The sequence below is a fragment of the Hyperolius riggenbachi genome, chromosome 7, assembly GCF_040937935.1.
Source record: "Hyperolius riggenbachi isolate aHypRig1 chromosome 7, aHypRig1.pri, whole genome shotgun sequence".
In the NCBI taxonomy this organism is placed as follows: Eukaryota; Metazoa; Chordata; class Amphibia; order Anura; family Hyperoliidae; genus Hyperolius; species Hyperolius riggenbachi.
In genome coordinates this window covers 120,690,269-120,710,045 of record NC_090652.1, presented here as the reverse complement: position 1 = coordinate 120,710,045, position 19,777 = coordinate 120,690,269, and the positions used below count along the sequence as shown (strand labels likewise).

Sequence of the window (19,777 nt, the reverse complement as noted above, 5' to 3'; positions counted from 1 at the left end):
CCAGCTGTTCAATATTGTAACAATTCATTTCACTGGTGTCTAAAAAAAGGAAGTAGAAAATATGTGTAACAGCTGACACACCTTAACCACAATGTTATGAGTATTCAGGGAGGGTAAAGGGCAGCTCATGTAAACCATTTAATTATGACAAATACCGGCATTATGATGTCAAGTGAGGAAATCATTTTCAAGCTGACTCAAAATCCCTTCAAGCACTGAGCATCATGGGAAATTTGCTATATTCTAAAGTGTGGACCCTAGAAAAGGGTTAAGATGAAATGGGGACCTAGGCAAGATAGCACATTTTGTCCAACACTGATGATGTGGTGGGGCTAGCATCCACTGGGCCCCTAGACTCTATCCAGCGAGCGCTGTAATAACAGCGCAGGAGATTTGGGCACAACCGGTGCCACCATGGACCGTAATAGGAATTACAGCTATAGCGGCCCACAGTGAGTGACTTTGGCACCGTCAGGAGACGGCGCTTAAGTTACTTTTAAAACACTGTAATTCGCCCGCCAGCAATAGCTGGAAACTAAATTACATCATTCTCTACCATCCACGTGGACCTGGAGGGGGAATAGTAAATAGCGCTGCCGGGACTTGTGCAGCAGCAGGATAAGCCATATACCGGCTGTATTCTGAGCCAAGTCTCCCGAGGGCGATTTCATATGTATGCCAATCCAGGCTCTAGGCAGCTGCCTATAATTGCCCTGTGGATGATCTGGCTCTGAAGGACAGTTGTAGACCACCTTCAACATAAGACAGAGGCTCTTACGCAAATCACTTTTTCTCCCAGGAGATAATTTTTCATATTCTGTTTAAAATAACTTTTTAGCACTCTGCTATTGAAAAAGTATTGTCAAAGTTATTCTAAATACAGTAAAACCCCCGTTATCCAGAGCTAAATAGAAAAAAAAAATCCTTGCAGAATGCATAAATCTACTTTTAGGGCTGGTGCACACCAAGAGCTTTTCTGAGGGTTTTTAAAAACGCTAGCGCTCTGAAAAGCGTTTGGCTAATGTAATTGAATGGGATGGAGCACACCAGAGCGATTAGCTTTTTTCCCAAACGCAAGCGCTAGTCATGCAGCATTTTTGCTGATTTCTGAGGCAATTAAAGGGAACCAGAGACGTTGGGGGGGGAGCTCTTATACATACCTGGGGCTTCCTCCAGCCCCATACTCACGGATCACTTCCACGCCGCTGTCCTCTGCTGCCTGGATCCGCTGGTACCGGGTCCCGTCATTGCCGCGAGTCGGCCAGTCGGCCGGCAGACACGGCCAATTGTCAGCATCACACGGGGCTCCCTGCTTATACGTATGCATGAGGCTGCCCACTGCGCAGCCGCATGCGTATGGGTATGGAGGGAGCCCCTGTGATGCGGACAATTGGCCGCGTCTGCCGGAAGTGACGGGACCCGGTCGGAAGCGGAGGATGGCGGCGTGGGAGCAATCCAGGCTTATGGGGCTGGAAGAAGCCCCGGGTATGTATAAAACCTTGTTCTGTTTTTTATGAACATTCCTCTCTGGTTCCCTTTAAGCCTCAATGTTAAATATAGGAAATTGGAAAATCACTCTGAAAAGCGCTAGATCAGAGCGAGAGATTTTCCAACCGTTTTTGTTACAGAAGCTGTTCAGTTACAGCTCTACTGTAACAAAAAAATCAAAACCGCTACAACTAAACGCTCCAGAAATTGCTAGGCATGCTTAGCAAATTGCTAGGCACATGCCTAGAATCGCTTTAAAGGACTTCCGAAGCCAGACATGTGAAAATAGATCATTACCTGAGTGCTTTTTAAATCCATGGAGGAAGCCATCGGCACCCTCTGTTCCTTTCCGCCGCAATTATTCACTTAGAACTGGCCGCAGGTCGGGTCCCAACCCCACGGGTCGTTTTATTATTCCCCTTCAAAGATGGCCGCCGAGCTGAGCCACAGCTACGCAGTACGTATTGACGCGAGTGCAGCTGCACAGCTCTCAGCCCTCCTCAAGCCGCACCGCAGCAGCGGCTCAGCTCGGCGGCCATCTTTGGAGGGGAATAATAAACCGACCCATGCGGTGGGGTCGTGACCCGAACTGGGGCCACTTCTAAATGAATAATTGTGGCGGAAAGGAACGGAGGGCGCCGATGGCTTCCTCCATGGATTTAAAAAGCACTCAGGTAATTATCTATTTTTGCATGTCTGACCTCGGAAGTCCTTTAAAAAAAAAATTATTTTAAAAAGTGCGAAGTGTTAGCTTTTACGCTAGCGCTTTTTGGGGTGCACTGGCCCTTACAAGGGTTTTTTGGTCTCTTTAAGCCCCTTTTTTTTTTAAAAGTTTCTTTAAAAAGGTATTTCAATTAACAAAGATCAGACAAAGAACAGAGATTGTACCATAAATAAACAGCACATTGTATACATAAATGCCTTGTAATATTGACCAAAGGGCTTGGGGGCTCAGCCAGCAATGCCCAAATGAAACAGTGTAGTTACAATGTGAGGGGAAAAGGTACACTTTATTTTCCAGTAAAATTTAGGCAAATTATAAAGTGCATGTAAGATTATACAACGTAGGGTCATGGTCGGTGCTAATGAAGACACATAGCTGCCCCTTATGTGTAGAGGTGCTAAACCTAAATCTTCTTTTTCCACTATTGTGGTCAGTATGTTTAAAGGCCCCAGAGGGGACACACACCAGCTCTTTCAGCCCTTTATACATTCCAGGTGGTTCTGGGTTACAATGAGCTGTCCGGGTATTCCTTATTATAAATTGAAATTAGGAATAGCGATACGTTACTCTGTATAGTAGCTGGTTCACAGGGGCACTCTGCCGGCGCTGAACAACGGCCGCAGTGCTCCTCCCACAAACACTGTCCATTCAAATGAGGGTAAGTAACATGAGGGGAGTTGAGAGGGTACAGTCAGACCAATATCTCCAATACATGATGCTCCCTCTCCAAACTGTATACTGTCAGAGATGGATTAAGATGTAATGGGGTTCTAGGCAAGGTAGTAGATTTGGGGCCCCCTTGTGGTCCTTTTGGTAAGCTGAAGTGGAGAGAGGTCAAAGAACCTAGCTGGTGGGCCCCTCGACACCCACAAGTCCCCAAGCATCTGCCTGGGTTGCCTGGTGGATGATCCTTCTCTGATACTGACGGCACAAGCAGGCATAACAGCCACTGTGACCCCAGGTGTCGTGTACTGTCTGTACGTCATCAATGCAGAGCTGCAGTGGAGTTTTATACATTGTTTGCTCCAAGCGGCAATATAGGTCCTCTTCACTTCCTCTCCAGTTTGTGCAGCCAGCGTATCATCATACAGCTTCTTCCACTCTGTAACATGACATGGGACAGAAGCCATATGGTGATTGGCTGGCTGTTTACACTTGTAAACTGGAGAGGAACTGAAGACTACCCATATCTACACTGGGAGCAGGTAATATATAAACGCTCCACTGCTGCTCTGCATTATGTGCAGCCTCTGAGCACTATATACTGACAGCACATTGCACCTCACACTGACACACTGTATACTGCCAGTACACCGCACAGTATAGACTGCACAACGTACAGTATACTGACAGCCCACCGCAGAGTACAGACTGCACAACGTACAGTATACTGCCAGTACACCGCAGAGTACAGACTGCACAACGTACAGTATACTGCCAGTACACCGCAGAGTACAGACTGCACAACGTACAGTATACTGACAGCCCACCGCACAGTACAGACTGCACAACGCACAGTATACTGACAGCCCACCGCACAGTACAGACCGCACAACGCACAGTATACTGACAGCCCACCTCACAGTACAGACAGCACAATGCACAGTGTACTGACTGCACAATATAGTGACAGACTATGTAATGACAGCTCTACATAGTAACATTGCACCATATACTGACAGCACAGCGCACCATATGCTGACTGCATGCCACACAATATACTGACAGCACAGTGCACCGTATACTGACAGCGCACCACACAAAATACTGACTGCATTGTATACTGACTGTACAACACACTGTATACTTACAACACACTGCACCGTATACTGACAGCACAGCGCATAGTACACTGAAAGCAAGCCACATGTATACTGTAATCACAGCACAACTGATACAGCACTGTACACTGACAGCACGCCTCACTGTATACTGTCAGTACAGGGTGACATATACTGCCAGCACATCGCACTGTATACTGACAGCACAGTGCATTGTACACCGACAGCACACCGCACTGTATACTGACTGCACACCTCACTGTAGGCTGATCGCACAGTGCACACTATACTGACAGTACTCTGCATAATATACTGACAGACTGCATACTTTACTGTATACTGACAGCACACCCCAGAATATACTGACAGACTGCATACTGAGAACAAACCCCACTTTATACTCACTGTACACAGCACAGTATACTGACAGCACACCAACTGCACCTTTTAGTGTATACTGACTTACTGTATACTGTCAGCACATCTTGTACTGAAAGCACAGCACACTGTATACTGTCAGCACACTGCACTGTATCATACCTATGATCACGCCCCACCACGAGTACATTTGAAATCGGTGCCGGTAGACTTGGGCGCAGGATACAGCGCTATAAGGCTGATCCTGCTTCTGCACAAGTCCGGGCCGATTTAATTACTATTCCCCCTCCAGGCCGACATGGATAGTGGGGGAATGAAATAATTCGGCTTCCAGCGATTGCTGGAGGCCGAATTACTTCGGCTCCGTCTTCTGACGGAGCCGACGTTACTCACTGAGCGCTTCAATAGAAATGATTCCTATTGAAGTCTATGGAGGCGCCGGCTGCACCCAAATCTAGCAGCGCTGAAAAGCACTGCTCCGCCCACCACACCCCTAGCCACACATACCATAAAGATTTCATAAGAAAAATATGTGGTTTTATAATTCAAACCACACCAGCCCTTTCTATCCTGGTTCATTTTCCTATATATAACATTATAAAATTAGTAATATATTAATTTAAAGGATGGGGATAAAGTTTAGAGTCAAACACTTTTTTTTAGTAGAGAAATTATATATATATATATATACATATATACACACATACATAGAAAAAGGGACAAAGTCCTGAAAGAGAGACAAATAAGGAGGAAAGAGAAAGGGACAGTTGGAAGCTATGCTGTATACAGGCACACTGTAATGACAGCACATCGCATAGTATACGGACACACAAATGGTAGACTGACAGGCAGCACACAGTGCACAGAGTGGAACGCTGTGAACTTGAACGTAATAGTTTTCTATTGCGGCGCCGGAGCCAATCAGCGTGTAGCAGTGCAGCTCACGTGGAGCCGCTGACGCGGCCGCACTCGGCTTCCGTAGGTAGAGGAGAGGAAGGAGCGTGTGTGCTGATCTGCGCACCCCGGGTGACGTCTCCCCATGATGGCTGCTGCAATGGCGGAGCAGGATGGCTCCAAAGGCAGCGCCCGGAACCGGGGAGGAGTGCAGCGTGTGGAGGGGAAGCTGCGGGCCAGCGTAGAGAAGGGAGACTACTACGAGGCCCACCAGATGTACCGAACGCTATTCTTCAGGTACAGCTACCCGGGACGCCGAGCTTCCAGAGCTTTCCAGGGCCCTTTCCTCCCATGCTGCTGATTGGCTGCGGGCTCTATGGTTGCTAGGGGAGGGCGCAGGCTCTTCTTTTCTGCTGTCTGATTGGATGCGCCTCTCGTCCGTCTTTCATAGTCGCTTGTTAACCCTTGAGCTGTTCGTCCTGTGTTGCCCCTCCCGGCCGCTGATTGGCTGCTGGTTTCTAGTTGCTATGGGACTCTTCCTTCCCTTTTTTACCGGGGTACCGGGGGAGCTTCTCCCCTGCCTGCCTCTGCGGTGGGAGTCGGGGCTACTGACTGTGTAAAGTGCTCTCTGACAGCTGCTCACAGCCATTCTTTACCAACATCCGGGTGGTGTGTGTCAGGCAGCTGGCAGGCAGCCCACACGCCTTGTTTATGTTTTGCAAAGCCTAAAGAATAAAGTGTACTTTACTAGGATCAACACCAGATTGACTCCTGATCAGTGCTGCAAATATGTTTCATTCTAATTCTACTCACCTGAACAGGTGTGTTCAGTACTGCTAATATACCTGTTTACTCCAGCCTTTCTCAACCTTTTTAACTTGGAGGAACCATGCAAATAAGTTTTAAATCTCAGGGAACCCCTGCATTTATTTTGCAGGAGGCATGGACTTTAAAAGTAGGTGTGGCTGTGTTTTTTCACTACCACTTATTGCAGTGTCCCTCATTATACTGTCTCCTTATTCTGGTGCTTTTTGTAGATGTGCTTATTAATAATCTGATTTTTTTTCTTTTTATACTATCCCCTGCTTTAATGTGCTATATCATACTTCCTCCTACGATGGAGGAAAATGCCAAGGAACGCCTGCAGAGTACTCAAGGATCCCTGGTTGAGAAAGCCTGGTTTACTCATTAGCACAAATATGTCTGTACACCATTGGTGTATTGCCTGCTCACCAGAAAATGATTACGATGAAATGAGGCTCTAAGCAAGATAGCAGTTTTTGCACACTGCTGATGGTCAACTGGCTCCACTAGGCCCGTAGACTTTCTCCAGGCCCTAGGCAACTGTCTAGGTTTGCCTTGTGGATGATCTGGCACTGCTCCTCCTAAGGGCTGTTTCACACCGAGTCAGTTGCGTTGCAATCAAATTGCCACACAGTGTAGCTGAAAAGTAACATTGCGTGTTACCGCAGTGGTGTGCCCATACAGTGAGGCATTCAATACAATAAAAAGTATGCCTCATTGCCACTGTAAATGCACACATTACCTGGTTAATGCACAGCATGCTGTGTGTTGTGGTGTCGGGACCTGCTACACCGCATTCGAGGTATAAAGTAGTGGCTGGATAGTGTAATGATTAAGGGTTTTGCCTCTGACACAGGAGACCAGGGTTTGAATCTCGACGCTGCCTGTTCAGTAAGCCAGCACATATTCAGTAGGAGACCTTAGGCAAGTCTCTCTAATACTGCTAGTGGCTGCAGCTCTGGTCCTTTGATCCTGCCAGGAGAAAAGCGCAATATACATGTTGTTTGTCTTGTCTAAAGCAGGGCTGTGGAGTTGGGAGTCGAGGAGTCTGAGCAATTTAATTTTGGTTACCGGGAGTCTGCGGTTTCATAAACGGAGTCAAATGATTTTTGTACTCACTCCACATCCCTATTGTTAAACCCCATGGGATTATCATTGCATTGCGTTGACATTGTCATTTGTGATGCAATGTAACAGTTAATGTGTGGAAGAGCAACAGGAGTGGGAGGGATATGGAGATGTATGTATGTATGTATGTATGTATGTGCAAAAAGTATGCATGTTGCATTTTTGCAGCGATTGCAATTCTGTAACAAGTATGCAAAAGCGCTGTGAAAATCTCTTAGACGCACCCTCATGTATTTTACCATATATATTAATGGGAACATGACAGTAAACACCTACTCTGCTCTTTGTTTCATTTTTCACTGTTTAGTGTTCTTGTTATCAGCCCTGATAAAATCTCAGACTGAGCATTTAGTCTAACTTTTCCCCCATAATGATTATAGCTGAGTCAGTCTTCTGTGATGTCTTTTCAAGCCCAAGCCTACCCCTTGAGGCTCTGCTTTCCTGCTATGTATCCTCCTAGCAGGAAGCAAAGTCAGGAGGGGGGTAGGCTTGGGCTTGAAAAGACAGCACAGAGGACTGACTCAGCTATAATCATTAGGAGGGGGGGTGAAGAGGGAAGCTACACTAAATGCTCGTCCCAGATTTTATCAGGGCTGATAAGAACAGTGAAAAATTAAACAAAGAGCAGAGTAGGTGTTTGTTGTCATGTTCCCATTGATATATATGGTAAAATACATGAGGGTGCTTCGTCTCTGGTTCTCTTTAAGGGCTGTTTCACACCAAAAAGCATTTTACAATTAGCAATTTTATAGACATTTTTGGCAAGTGCTTTTCGCAGCACTTCTGCTTTTTTATACTTTCTATAGAATCGCAATCTGTGAAAAAATGCTACATGCAGCATTTGTGTGGTTATTTGATTACATTAACCATTCAAACAAGCACTTTTTAAAATGCTAGCTTTTGGGAAATTACTAAAAAACACATTTGGTGTGAAACTGCCCTGACATACGAATCTTTACTGATCTAGGAACAGAAAGAAACTGGCCTGTAGCTGATAATTCAATTTTCCCTTTTTATTTGTTCCAGACAGATTTGCCCTTTACTGCTCTGTTAGTTTGACAGTTTCACCTGTCTATTTGGCCAGAAACCCACTAGGAGCAATTTCTAATTGCTAGTGATTTGAAAAAGCTCTTGCTAATGCAATGCTATGGGGGATTTTTATAAAATCACATCGCTCAAGTGGGATCACACCCATAGCATTACATTAGCAAGAGTTTTCAAATCGCAATTCACTCAGAAAATCACTCCTAGTGGGTTTCTGGCCTTCCACTGTCCTTCTGAGGCAGGGAAGACACTTGGCGCTGCGTGCAAGTTAGCGTTCTGCTGCGTATTCGTTTGTGCGATTTGAGTGCATGTTTTTCTTGGGTTTTAATGCGTTTGCGGTTCACACATATAAATCGCAAGAGCGTTTTGTATGCGTTTTATGAAAATCACTAGAATGTCAACGGAAGCTGAAATACATCATTAATCTTGTTTTTTTTTTGTCTTCGTACAAAACACAATGAAACGCTATACCTCTGCATCACCATTGACATTGACATACATTAGGTGAGTTTTCAATGCGTTTTGGAAAAATTATGCAGCAAGTTCAGCATTTTCAAAAACGCACATTGCAGAATGTAAACGGGCATTTTTCCATGTGTCCCATTGACTTCCATTATGCGCGTTAACGCTAGCATTTTCCGCAACACTTGCATTTCTGCCTAGTTATTCTTACCCTGATCCTTCTACCACCATGTTAGCATTCTGCACATATATTATCTGAATCCTGTATTTGTGACTTTATCAGCAGTTGTGAAGGTCAGTCTGACACGTGTACTGTTGGCTTCCCTACAAACTGTATGTGGCTTGAAACTGGACCAATCAAAATTAGCAGGAACTTGATTAGCCTATTTCCATGCTGTATGACATTTGCATGCATGCTAGAATTGACATATTATGGGACAGCTCTAATTAACAGGAACAAAGAGAGAATTTGAATAATGTGCAGTGATGTCTCCTAGAAAGCGTAAACATTGGCAACCAGCAGATGAAAGCTGCCAGTGGGAATTAAAGGACAACTATAATGAGGGATGTGGAGGCTGCCATATTTCTCTTTTAACCAAAACCAGCGCCTGGCTGTCCTGTTGATCCTGTGCCTCTAAAGGTGGCCATACACTAGGCCAATTCCCCGCTGATCGACAGCAGATTTGATCACTGGGATCGAATCTGCTGTCAAATCGTTAATATTAACGCTAAATTTCGATCTATTTCGTCCCAAAATAGATCGATCGCTCCGTGCGGGAAATTACCGCCGATTGCCCGCGGGTAGGGAGCGCGTCGCTAGCGGCGTTCGAGTGCCCGACCGACGCAATACAGCTGAAATACATTACCTGCTCCGCCCACACGACTCCCCTGGTCTCCGCTGCTCCGTCTCCGCGCTGGGCTCCGGATCCAGCAGGCTTCACTTCTTCCTGTCCTGGCAGGAAGTTTAAACAGTAGAGGGCGCTCTACTGTTTAAACTTCCCCCGGACAGGAAGAAGTGAAGCCTGCCGGAGACCAGAGCGGAGAAGAAGACAGGGGAGTCGCGCCGGCGGAGCAGGTAATCTATGCGGGGGTCAGTGGCGGCAGCACCACCACCACCACCGATTGTGAACTGTTTCAGGCTGAAATCGATTCAAAATCTGTTTGCAGTAAAGGCAGCCATATGATCCCTCTCTGATCAGATTCGATCAGAGAGGGATCTATCTGTTGGTTCAAATCTGATGGCAAATCGACCAGTGTATGGCTACCTTAATACTTTCAGCCATATACCCTGAACAAGCATATGCTGATCAGGTGTTAGACATTATTGTCAGATCTGACGAGATTAGCTGCATGCTTGTTTCTGGTGTAAATTCAGACACTACTGCAGCCAAATAGACCAGCAGGATGGCTAGGCAACTAGTATTGTTTAAAAGGAAATAAATATGGCAGCCTCCATATTATTCTCACTACATTTGTCCTTTAACCTGCAACTGTGTTAAATATCTGCAGAACTAATTGCTGCTAGCTGCTTTTATATGCTTGCTACCACTGTATTTTACTGGAACGGGAGCTTGCATCATGTTAGCAGGTGTGTGTGTGTGTGTGTGTGTGTGTGTGTATATAAAGTTTGATTTCTCATACAGGATATATCCCCACGGGGTTTGTTTCTTCCCATCCCAAAAATAAACTGTAGTTTGGTTTTACTACAGATTGCGTTTCGACTATAACCCCCCTCCCCCCAAAGAATTGATTGAGTCTAGAGATAAGAAGCCAGCTACTGGCATTAGAGCTGTAAATTCTCATCTACACGATACGTTTCTTTGTGCGATTCGATTACGATTCTATTTACGATCCGATTAAATCCACCATGTCCAATCGGGATTTAATGCAATTCGATTTGCCATTGTTTTGCAATGGCAAATCGAATTGAATCGAATCCCGATTGGACATGTCCGATTTAATCCAGGGCTGTGGAGTCGGTCCAAAAATCCACCGACTCCGACTCCGACTCCTCAGTTTAGAATTCCACCGACTCCGACTCCGACTCCACGACTCCGACTCCTCTAATTTGCATATTACAATTTTGTTGATTAAAAGTATGTAACATGAAATTCGTCTCTTAACTGCCAACGCTTAGGAATTTTACAAGACAACTGAAGTGAGAAGGATATGTAGACTACTATATTTATTCCCTTTAGACTAAAACTAGTCCTTGGTAAGAGTACTTGTAAAAGGTACAAACCGGAACAAAGAACCTCTATCAGGCCCTAGGCAATGTAAGTGTGGGTACATGTAAGAATGATGTGCAGGTACTCTGCAGGGGAATGAGGAGATTGTAAACAGACAACACCTCTGTGTTCAATGTGCACAGCATTCTCAGTGGATTCCCTGCAGCTCTGTGGGGAGTGCATATGTAGAGTATAGTACTACTGTGTAACAAAGTAAACCTGAGACAGATGAAATTAAAGTTTTATACATACCTGGGGCTTCCTCCAGCCGCCTTCAGGATAATCAGTCCCTCGATGTCCTCCTCCACCACCTGGATCTTCTGCTATGAGTCCAGGTACTTGAGCCAGTCAGGCGTAGTGCGCATGCACACACTCCGCCGCCAGGAGCATACTACACCTGTGCAGCACTATTGCGCAGGTGCAGAATGTTCCTGGCTGTGGGAGCGGCATGCGACCGGACAGCGCTGACTGGCTGAATTACCAGGACTCATAGCAGAAAATCCGGGTGGTGGAGGACAGCGAGGGACTGATTAGCCTGAAGGGGGCTGGAGGAAGCCCCAGGTATGTATAAAACTTTACTTTTCATCCATTTCAGTTACCCTTTAATTTGTAGTCACCAAACCAAATTTTAACAACATATCAAATTATTTGATTTCATCAGCAAAGGGAGTGCATACATTTGCATAAATCAGCATCAATGCAGAATTATTTCCATCTCGTTGACCATCTCTATTAGTGACACAGCTACACATCAGGCTTTATTCTTACAGCATAGATGTTATTTAGTATATATGAGATTCCTGTGTACACATCATATATACAGTCACAATCAGATATGTATATCTGACCTTAAAAATACGGGGACTGCTTTATTGAAGCAGCACAAGTAACTAATTTTGACTGGTTTATTTCATTTTTGTGGACTAAGCACAGCTATTACTGTATATATACTGTATATATACATTATTTTTAATGACTATTATCTGAGAAATAGAACATTTTATCATATTTTCTATTTTCATTAGTTACAAATTCATTAGGAGTCGGAGTCGGAGTCGGTGCATTTTTTCCCGACTCCGACTCCGACTCCAGGCACCCAAAATTGCCCGACTCCACGACTCCGACTCCACGACTCCGACTCCGACTCCACAGCCCTGATTTAATCGGAGCGTAAATAGAATCCGAATCGCACAAAGAAACGTATCGTGTAGATGGGACTTAAGGGCGATTGTGTCATCTTCGGACCTGACCTCTTGCACTAGACAGGAGGAAAACATTGAGAATGCACCCTGTATGTACTTAGAGAGTTTAGCCTGTCTAATTCCCCCTAATCTGTGACTAAGCACAAATTGTAATTTGGTCCCTTAGCTGTGTCAGCTGACTGCCATGGCAGAGAGCTCATTTGTAAATCCAGAATGTTAATGTCTGCTTCCATGAAAGCAGGAAGTAGACAAACTGCCAATTTATTGCAGGATTTGTATCAGCTGTAACAAAGAAATGTTTTTCTTAAAAGGTTTTTTTTTAGAGCTGAGATGAAGTTCTGAATTAATGTCCGCTTTAAAGAGAAACTCCGACCAAGAATTTAACTTTATCCCAATCAGTAGCGGATACCCCCTTTTACATGAGAAATCTATTCCTTTTCACAAACAGACCATCAGGGGGTGCTGTATGACTGATATTGTGGTGAAACCCCTCCCACAAGAAACTCTGAGGACCATGGTACTCTTGGCAGTTTCCTGGCTGTGAACCTTGCTGCATTGTGGGAAATAGCTGTTTACAGCTGTTTCCAACTGCCAAAAAAGCATGCAGCAGCTACATCACCTGCCAACAGTAAAAATGTCCCCATGTAATGTCAGAATGTAAATCAGGGATTTAAAAGATTGTACAATGAGCAAACACTGACTAAATAATTTATACATAATTATTGTAAAAATGAAGCACTTTTTTTTTATTACATTATTTTCACTGGAGTTCCTCTTTAAAGACGAGAGGTGCTCTTTACCTGGCTATCACTGCTAACACAGCAGGAACATGTAAATAAACCCCAATTTATAAGTCGATTTATATATTTTTGTATGTTTTTTACAAAAAAAGCTTTCAGCATCTAATACTTGCTACACCACTTTTCTTAACTATGAAACGTGAATGCTCCTGAAAAGTGATGCAATGTAAAGCAATAGTTCCATGCATATTTGCACGCAGTTGATTTGTCAGTATAGAACACTAAACTCACACTGTTGGTAAACAGTGGGGTTTCCCTGTCATTCTTGTCACTGGGTAAGAGGAGCAGAAATTCTAGCAAAAATACAGACGTGGGGGTTAATTCCTGTAATAGGGACATTGGCCTATGGGTCAGCTGGATAGTGTTCTGGTAAGGTTTTTTTTCCTTTTGGTATAGGATTTGAGCCTTTAACCAAGGTTTGAATCCTAGCTCAAGCCAGTACGTAAAACAGTCTTTGGGCAAGGCTCACTGGTGATCCTGGTCACCCGTGGAGCGTGCCTTAAAGAGACTCTGTAATAAAAAAAACATCCACTGGGGGTACTGACCTCGGGAGGGGGAAGCCTCAGGGTCCCAATGGGGCTTCCCCCTACCCTGTAGCTGCAGGCAATCCAGCGCTGGCTCCCCCAAAGTGTCCCGCAATTCTTCCTCGACAAGGCTTGATATATTTACCTTTCCCTGGCTCCAGCGGGTGGCGCTGTTGCGGCTCTCAGCATGGAAATAGACGGAAATATGCGATTCCTGCCGGGACCACTCTACTACGCAGGCTGCAGCTCTGGCGCTTAGAGTTCGCCAGGAGAAAAGCGTGGTAAACAGTAAATGTTCTGTGTCTTGACTACATTATGAACTTCTCTGAAGGGCAGCTTGTGACATCACTATGTATTCTGTAAAGTGTTTTTCTACTATCTAAATATAGAAGAATAATAGGTAGGAGCATATGTTGAGGATTGCAGGGGAAAAACTTGTTCCCATTTGGCTTAGACATCTTGACTCATACAGATGTGGAACAGGGATATATTCTTACTAGATCTGCTGGTAAAAGACATGTTGCCTATAAAGCTGTAGGGTAATTGTAATACAAGGGCCACTGTACATCTGGTTAGTTGTACGGTTTGTAATAAACATGGAGGTTGCCTCATCAGACCACTCTGTATTAGGATTACTGGGCACTAAGGCCCCTTTTCCATGAGCAGTTCCCAGTGAAAAGCCTGTCAAACTCTCACAACTGCTTACTGCTGCCTGGCAACTGATTGCTGAGCACAAACTGCCCATGGAAATGAGCCCTCAGCATGGTCAATGAGATGTAAATAACTCATGTGGACGCAGGATTAGGCCAAGCTTGTATCCAAATTTCTTTGCATGATAATGGACCAATTGAATTCCACCTTGGTGGGATTTGACTCCTCCATTTTCAAGCTGCATACATTTTCATATGAAATCCTGCATCTACTTATTTGCATCTCATTGCCTTGTCTTACTGGGTATTACTGTAGTGTTGTTAAAGTGGACCTGAACTCTTGCACAGGACAGAAGATAAATATAGAGAAATGCACCCTGTATGTGTTTAGAGAGTTTAGCATGTCTAATGCCCCCTTATCTGTGACTAAGCATGGATGCTGGTGTGTCCTGAGTGGATGCACTACCGCATCAGCTGCATTCGTGTCACAGTGTGAGCCGATTTTAATCTGTCTGCAGATTTTACCGATATTCTACTAGCGGCAATCCCCTGCGCCCTTTTTTTCCAGGTGCCTTTTTTACAGGAATGCAAAATTTCTCCAATTATTTTTGCGGAGCCAACAAGGCCCAAATACAGCCTCCACAACAACACCCCCATGTCTGCTGGTTGGTAGATGCACTAGGCAGCTGAAGGACAGACATGGTTCAGCCACTTCTGGTTCCTTATCAGTTCTCTGGTGATATTTATTTGCTCTTCATTTTGTAGCCATGCTTTAATTTTGTTTCTCAGTTAACTATTTTTAAGCCAACTGTATGCATGATGAAGATGGAAGCTCTGACTTCTGGTAAAAACATGTAGTGTCTCAATCAATGACCCAGTACAATACGCAGATCAGGTGTTCTGGTTTAATTGTCTGCATATTTGTTGTGGTGCCAAAATACCAGCACAGCAGTCAGCCAACCAGCATTCTTGAAGGGCACCTTAACCACTTGACGACCAGGGGATTTATGGCTGATCTGTGCTGCGTGGGCTCTCCAGCCCGCAGCACAGATCAGGATAGATCCAGGGCGATCAGACTTACCCCCTTTTTTCCCCACTAGGGGGATGTCCTGCTGGGGGGGTCTGATCGCCGCCGGCTTGCTGCGCTTTGCGGGGGGGCTCTTCAAAGCCCCCCTCCGCAGCGTTCTCTGCGCTCCGTCCCTCTCCCTCCCCCTGTGAGCTGCGCAGGACGGATACCCGTCCTGCGCATTGAAGGATAGGCTTCAGCCTATCATAGGCCGGCGATCCCCGGCCAATCAGAGGCCGGGGATCGCCGATCTGCCTTACGGCGCTGCTGTGCAGCAGCGGCGTATGATGTAAGCAGCAAACTTCCCCGCGTGTTTACATTTTGCCGGCGAGCCGCGATCGGCGGCTCTCCGGCTATTCACGGAGACACCCTCCGTGAACGGACATGAAAAGGCCCATGAAAACCCGCAGACGACCAGTTTACGCCAATAGCCGTTAGCTGGTCGTCAAGAGGTTAAAGTAGGGTGACCATATTTTGATTTCCAAAAAAGAGGACAATCACAACAGCATGTGGGTGGGGCCAAATATACAAGACCTTAGCAGTGTGCTGTCCAACTTCGCGGGCATGGAGGGCCGTTTTTTTTTTTTTTTTTTTCCCAGACCACATGGTGGTGGAGGGCCGACCGACCGACCACAAAATGCAATCAGAATCGCAGAAGATTTCCCCACAAAATGCAATAAAATCACACAGGCAGGTGACAAATGACAATCATGGTGAGAACTCCAGAGAAGACTAAAAACCATGCTAGTTAAGCACAATGATTTAGTATTCTGGCTGAACTGGATGGCTGTATGTCTTCTGTTCAACCTAAAATTTTAACTGCTGAGAAAAGATAAGTTAAACATGCTGTACTGAACGTTTTGCCATTCATTTGCCCATACTGAAAGCTGGATATCTCAGTGATTTAACTGAATACTTTGGGGTTAATTTAAAGGTGTTTGTGATGAAGTGCAGGAAAACAGGAGGCCCTGTCAGTCGCTCACACAAGTCAGAAAGCAGCCCTCCTGGAGTCTAGGGACTGTCAAAAACTTTTCAACTTTAACGCCTTATCCACACATGCAGTCATTATAACAATGGGGAGAGACCAGACAGATATTTGCCCAGGGAACCCCCCAGGTAAGCTCTGCATCATGCTGTGTATATTTACAAGCTTGCCTGCCCTCTGCACTTTTATCAGCTAGCCAAGTGTTTCACATTGCCTTACAACAACAAACCTGAATACACCAGTCCTGCCCTACATCACTGAATGAAAGGCTGCCTGGGGGGAGATTGCCCCCTTCCCCCCCTGGCCAGTCTGTGCCTGGCTCACACACTGAACAAAGCAGCTCTTCTGCAGCTGGCTCACTCTGTGTTCAGTTCTCTTCACCCGGACATTTCAAAAACCCAGGAGGACGCCCCGTACAGGTCGTAAAAAGTGGACCTGTCCGGGCAAAAGAGGACGCCTGGTCAGCCTACCTTAAAGAGACTCTGAAGCCTCCAGAAAACCGTTTTTATTTTACAATGTTGTTGGGCATGACTGCCCCCTCTGAAACGCTGCATCCCCGCGGCCGAAAGCTCAATGACTCCCCCCAAAACCACAGTCCACGACTTTTCTGGTCGTGGTTTTTGCTGCACAGGGGAGACAGAGCTTTGGGCTGTAGCTCTGCCTCCATGCGCGTCAATCTGCGCTGATCGCCGCCTCTCCCCCGCCCCTTTCAGTGACGGAAGACTGAGAGGGGGGGGAAGAGGCGAATATCCGCATAGATTGACGGAGTAGAGGCTGAGCTACTGCTCACAGCTCTGCCTCTATGCTGAAGCGATCTCCGAATCTTCCCCAGGGGATTCGGGAGGATTAACTGAGATTTCGGCCGCGGGGATGCAGCGTTTCAGAGGGGGCATTCATCACTAATTACACCAGAGAGGAAATGTGTGCATCAACCAAGTGAACCTGACAAATCTGGCTTTGCAAATTTGGCCTATTGGCTAATCACGAGACATTGCTCATGCAAATATGCATTTGCTTTCGCATGCCTAAATATGCAGGGTCAAGGGGGCATTCATGCCTAACAACATTGTAAAATAAAAATGCGTTTTCTGGAGATTTCAGAGTCTCTTTAAGTGAGAGGGATTTGGAGTCTGCCATTTTTATTTCCTTTTGAACAATACCAGTTTCCTGGCTATCCTGCTGATCCTCTGCCTCTAATACTTTTAGCCATAAACTCTGAACATGTTTATGCAGATCAGGTGTTTAAAACTGACAAGATTACCTGCGTGCTTGTTTCTGGTGTTGTTCAGATACTACTACAGCCAAACAGACCAGCAGGGCTGCCAGGCAACTGGTATTGTTTAATAGGAAATAAATATGGCAGCCTCTGTGTTGTTCTCACTACTGACGTGAAAACTGTTAGTCTCTGGGCCAGGAAATGTAGAACTGCGATGACAATCTGCTGAAATATGAATTCTTCCTCCATTTTACAATCCTGTCAGTTTTGAGATTTCCTCACAGCTGGGGACACCGAACGCTAATAAAACCTCAAAAAGAAGATCTGATCTTCTTCCAAACTATCCAGTACTGAAGTAATTTTTTGTGGAATTGGAAATTAGAGGATAGTGACTGGTTCCCTTTGTTATATAGATAAACTGATTGTGTGCTATTGGTTACAGTGTAATTTGATTTGCCAGTGCTGGCAGGTGTATGCTGACTTCTAGATGTACCCACCCATCTAATGTTACTCTTCTTTCCTGTCCAGGTATATGTCTCAGAATAAACACACAGAAGCCAGAGAATTAATGTATTCCGGAGCTGTGCTGTTCTTCAGCCATGGTCAAGTAAGAACACATCCTCCCTTCATCAATGTCACACTGGCTGCAGCTATTTTATGTTCTCTCTATTGCCTTATTTGGCAACACGCAGCTCTTTCCAATGTAAAGTCTGTAATCAGCATTTCTTGGTGCAAATGCTGAGGCTGTTTGTTTACTTTCCATCCACATCTGAATCCCACATCTTTAATACCTTTACTTGCCTTACAGCAAAACAGTGCGGCTGACCTGTCCATGCTTGTTCTAGAGGCCCTAGAAAAATCCGAAGCTAAAGTGACAGAAGACTTATTAGGTGAGTGTGAGTTATAGACAGATTCAATCATTTGATTTAGTCAACACTATTATCTAAGGTTGAGTTTGCATGGGCAGTTTTTAAAATGCCCGGAGAGCCACATATAGTGATTCTTTAGGCAATGGCAAGATGGACCAAACTGGTTATGAGGTGGCTAAGCTAGGCACTGAGCCACCATACTTCGAAGGTCCAGCCAAAAGTTGCAATTGAACGTTGGTTGCTGCATTCCAAATGCTGCATGTAGCAAGTCATTTTTTTGGTCAGGTCTCATCCACACCCATCACCTGAGGGGGGAGGCAAGGGAAGGTATGGGAGTTTTGCTGGGGGGGCCAAGAATTGTTGTTCTGCCACTGGCACACACGTTTCTATGAGCTCGTACACTGGCTGTTTTACATGGTGGTTTATAAAAGGCTGCAGTTGTCAAAACTTCCTGTGTAAAAGAGGCCTTACTGTCCAATCTTCAGCAACGTTGTACAGGATCAGGGTAGAGTAGCCCATAGCAACCACACCATGATCCCCTTCTGATAGTCCTGACTGCTCTAAAGTGGTGACATTTTGGACAATGGTATAGGTAATTTTTTTAATTTTTTTTTTTTTTTTTTAATAAAAGAACACACACTCAGAATTACGTTAGAAAAAGCTTTTGCAGTATGAACCAGGTCTTGCGTTGAATAGGGCAGCATTCAGAATCAGAAACACAAGTAGCAGTATACAACAATACAGCAATACATTAGTGAGAACACCAGACATTGCTTTTTATGCAATATCTGAGACCTTTGCCGGTTTGAAACTGTGTGCATAGGAAACGCTTCTAGTGGGAATGAAGCCTTTTACCTGATAAAGTTCAGTTCAGTGCTGACCTTCATACACACTCACTTTTATCCATTCATGTTTGTTAATCAAGCAAAAAACTTTGTATAGTCATGTTTACAGTGTAGTGCATTGTGTCTGTGGTAAGTGAGCTGCTCCTGCAGGACTATCTCGGTACCTCAGGCTTGGTCTCCCTTGTAGTGGTGTGGAGCACAGTGACATCACTGCAACCTTCCCTAGAGTTAGTAACTTTAGTCAAATAAACCTAACTGCGATCTTAAAATTAAGCTTTAAGCACGTCACATCCTTTAAGTGAACCAGAGGAGGCCTCATGATGGTTCTCCTTGCCCCATTATTGCCACACATGGACCATCTGAACATCTCTAAACAAAAACGAATATGTATGCAATATAATTTTAAATCCACTTTTTATAGTTGTTTTTCTGAGATACTTTAGGCGTTTATAAACTTGCTGTGAATGAGAAGGCATCATTCTAATTACCCACAGTATAGGTAGCCAGTGAGCCCACCCCACACCCCTCTGTATAGAGAGCCCACATCCCTCCACTCCCACAGTATAGGTAGCCAGTGAGCCCCCTCGCTTCCCACAACATAGGTAGCCAGTGAGCCCACACCCCTCTACTCCCACAGTATAGGTAGCCAGAGTAGTCCCCCTCTCTCCTCCCTTAATCTGCGGAAGTAA

At 45.1% G+C, this 19,777-nt stretch overlaps 1 protein-coding gene across 1 annotated transcript in view; it reads left to right on the top strand.

The window, feature by feature from the left end:
• Window positions 1-5,343: 5,343 nt before the first annotated feature.
• The window catches only part of GET4 (guided entry of tail-anchored proteins factor 4), a 35,739-nt gene continuing 21,305 nt past the window's right edge, over window positions 5,344-19,777 (top strand). The window contains exons 1-3 of the mRNA XM_068244590.1: window positions 5,344-5,562; window positions 17,903-17,981; window positions 18,183-18,264. Coding sequence (XP_068100691.1) covers window positions 5,411-5,562; window positions 17,903-17,981; window positions 18,183-18,264 — 313 coding nt within the window. The 5' untranslated portion in view covers window positions 5,344-5,410. The remainder of the gene's footprint in view (window positions 5,563-17,902; window positions 17,982-18,182; window positions 18,265-19,777) is intronic.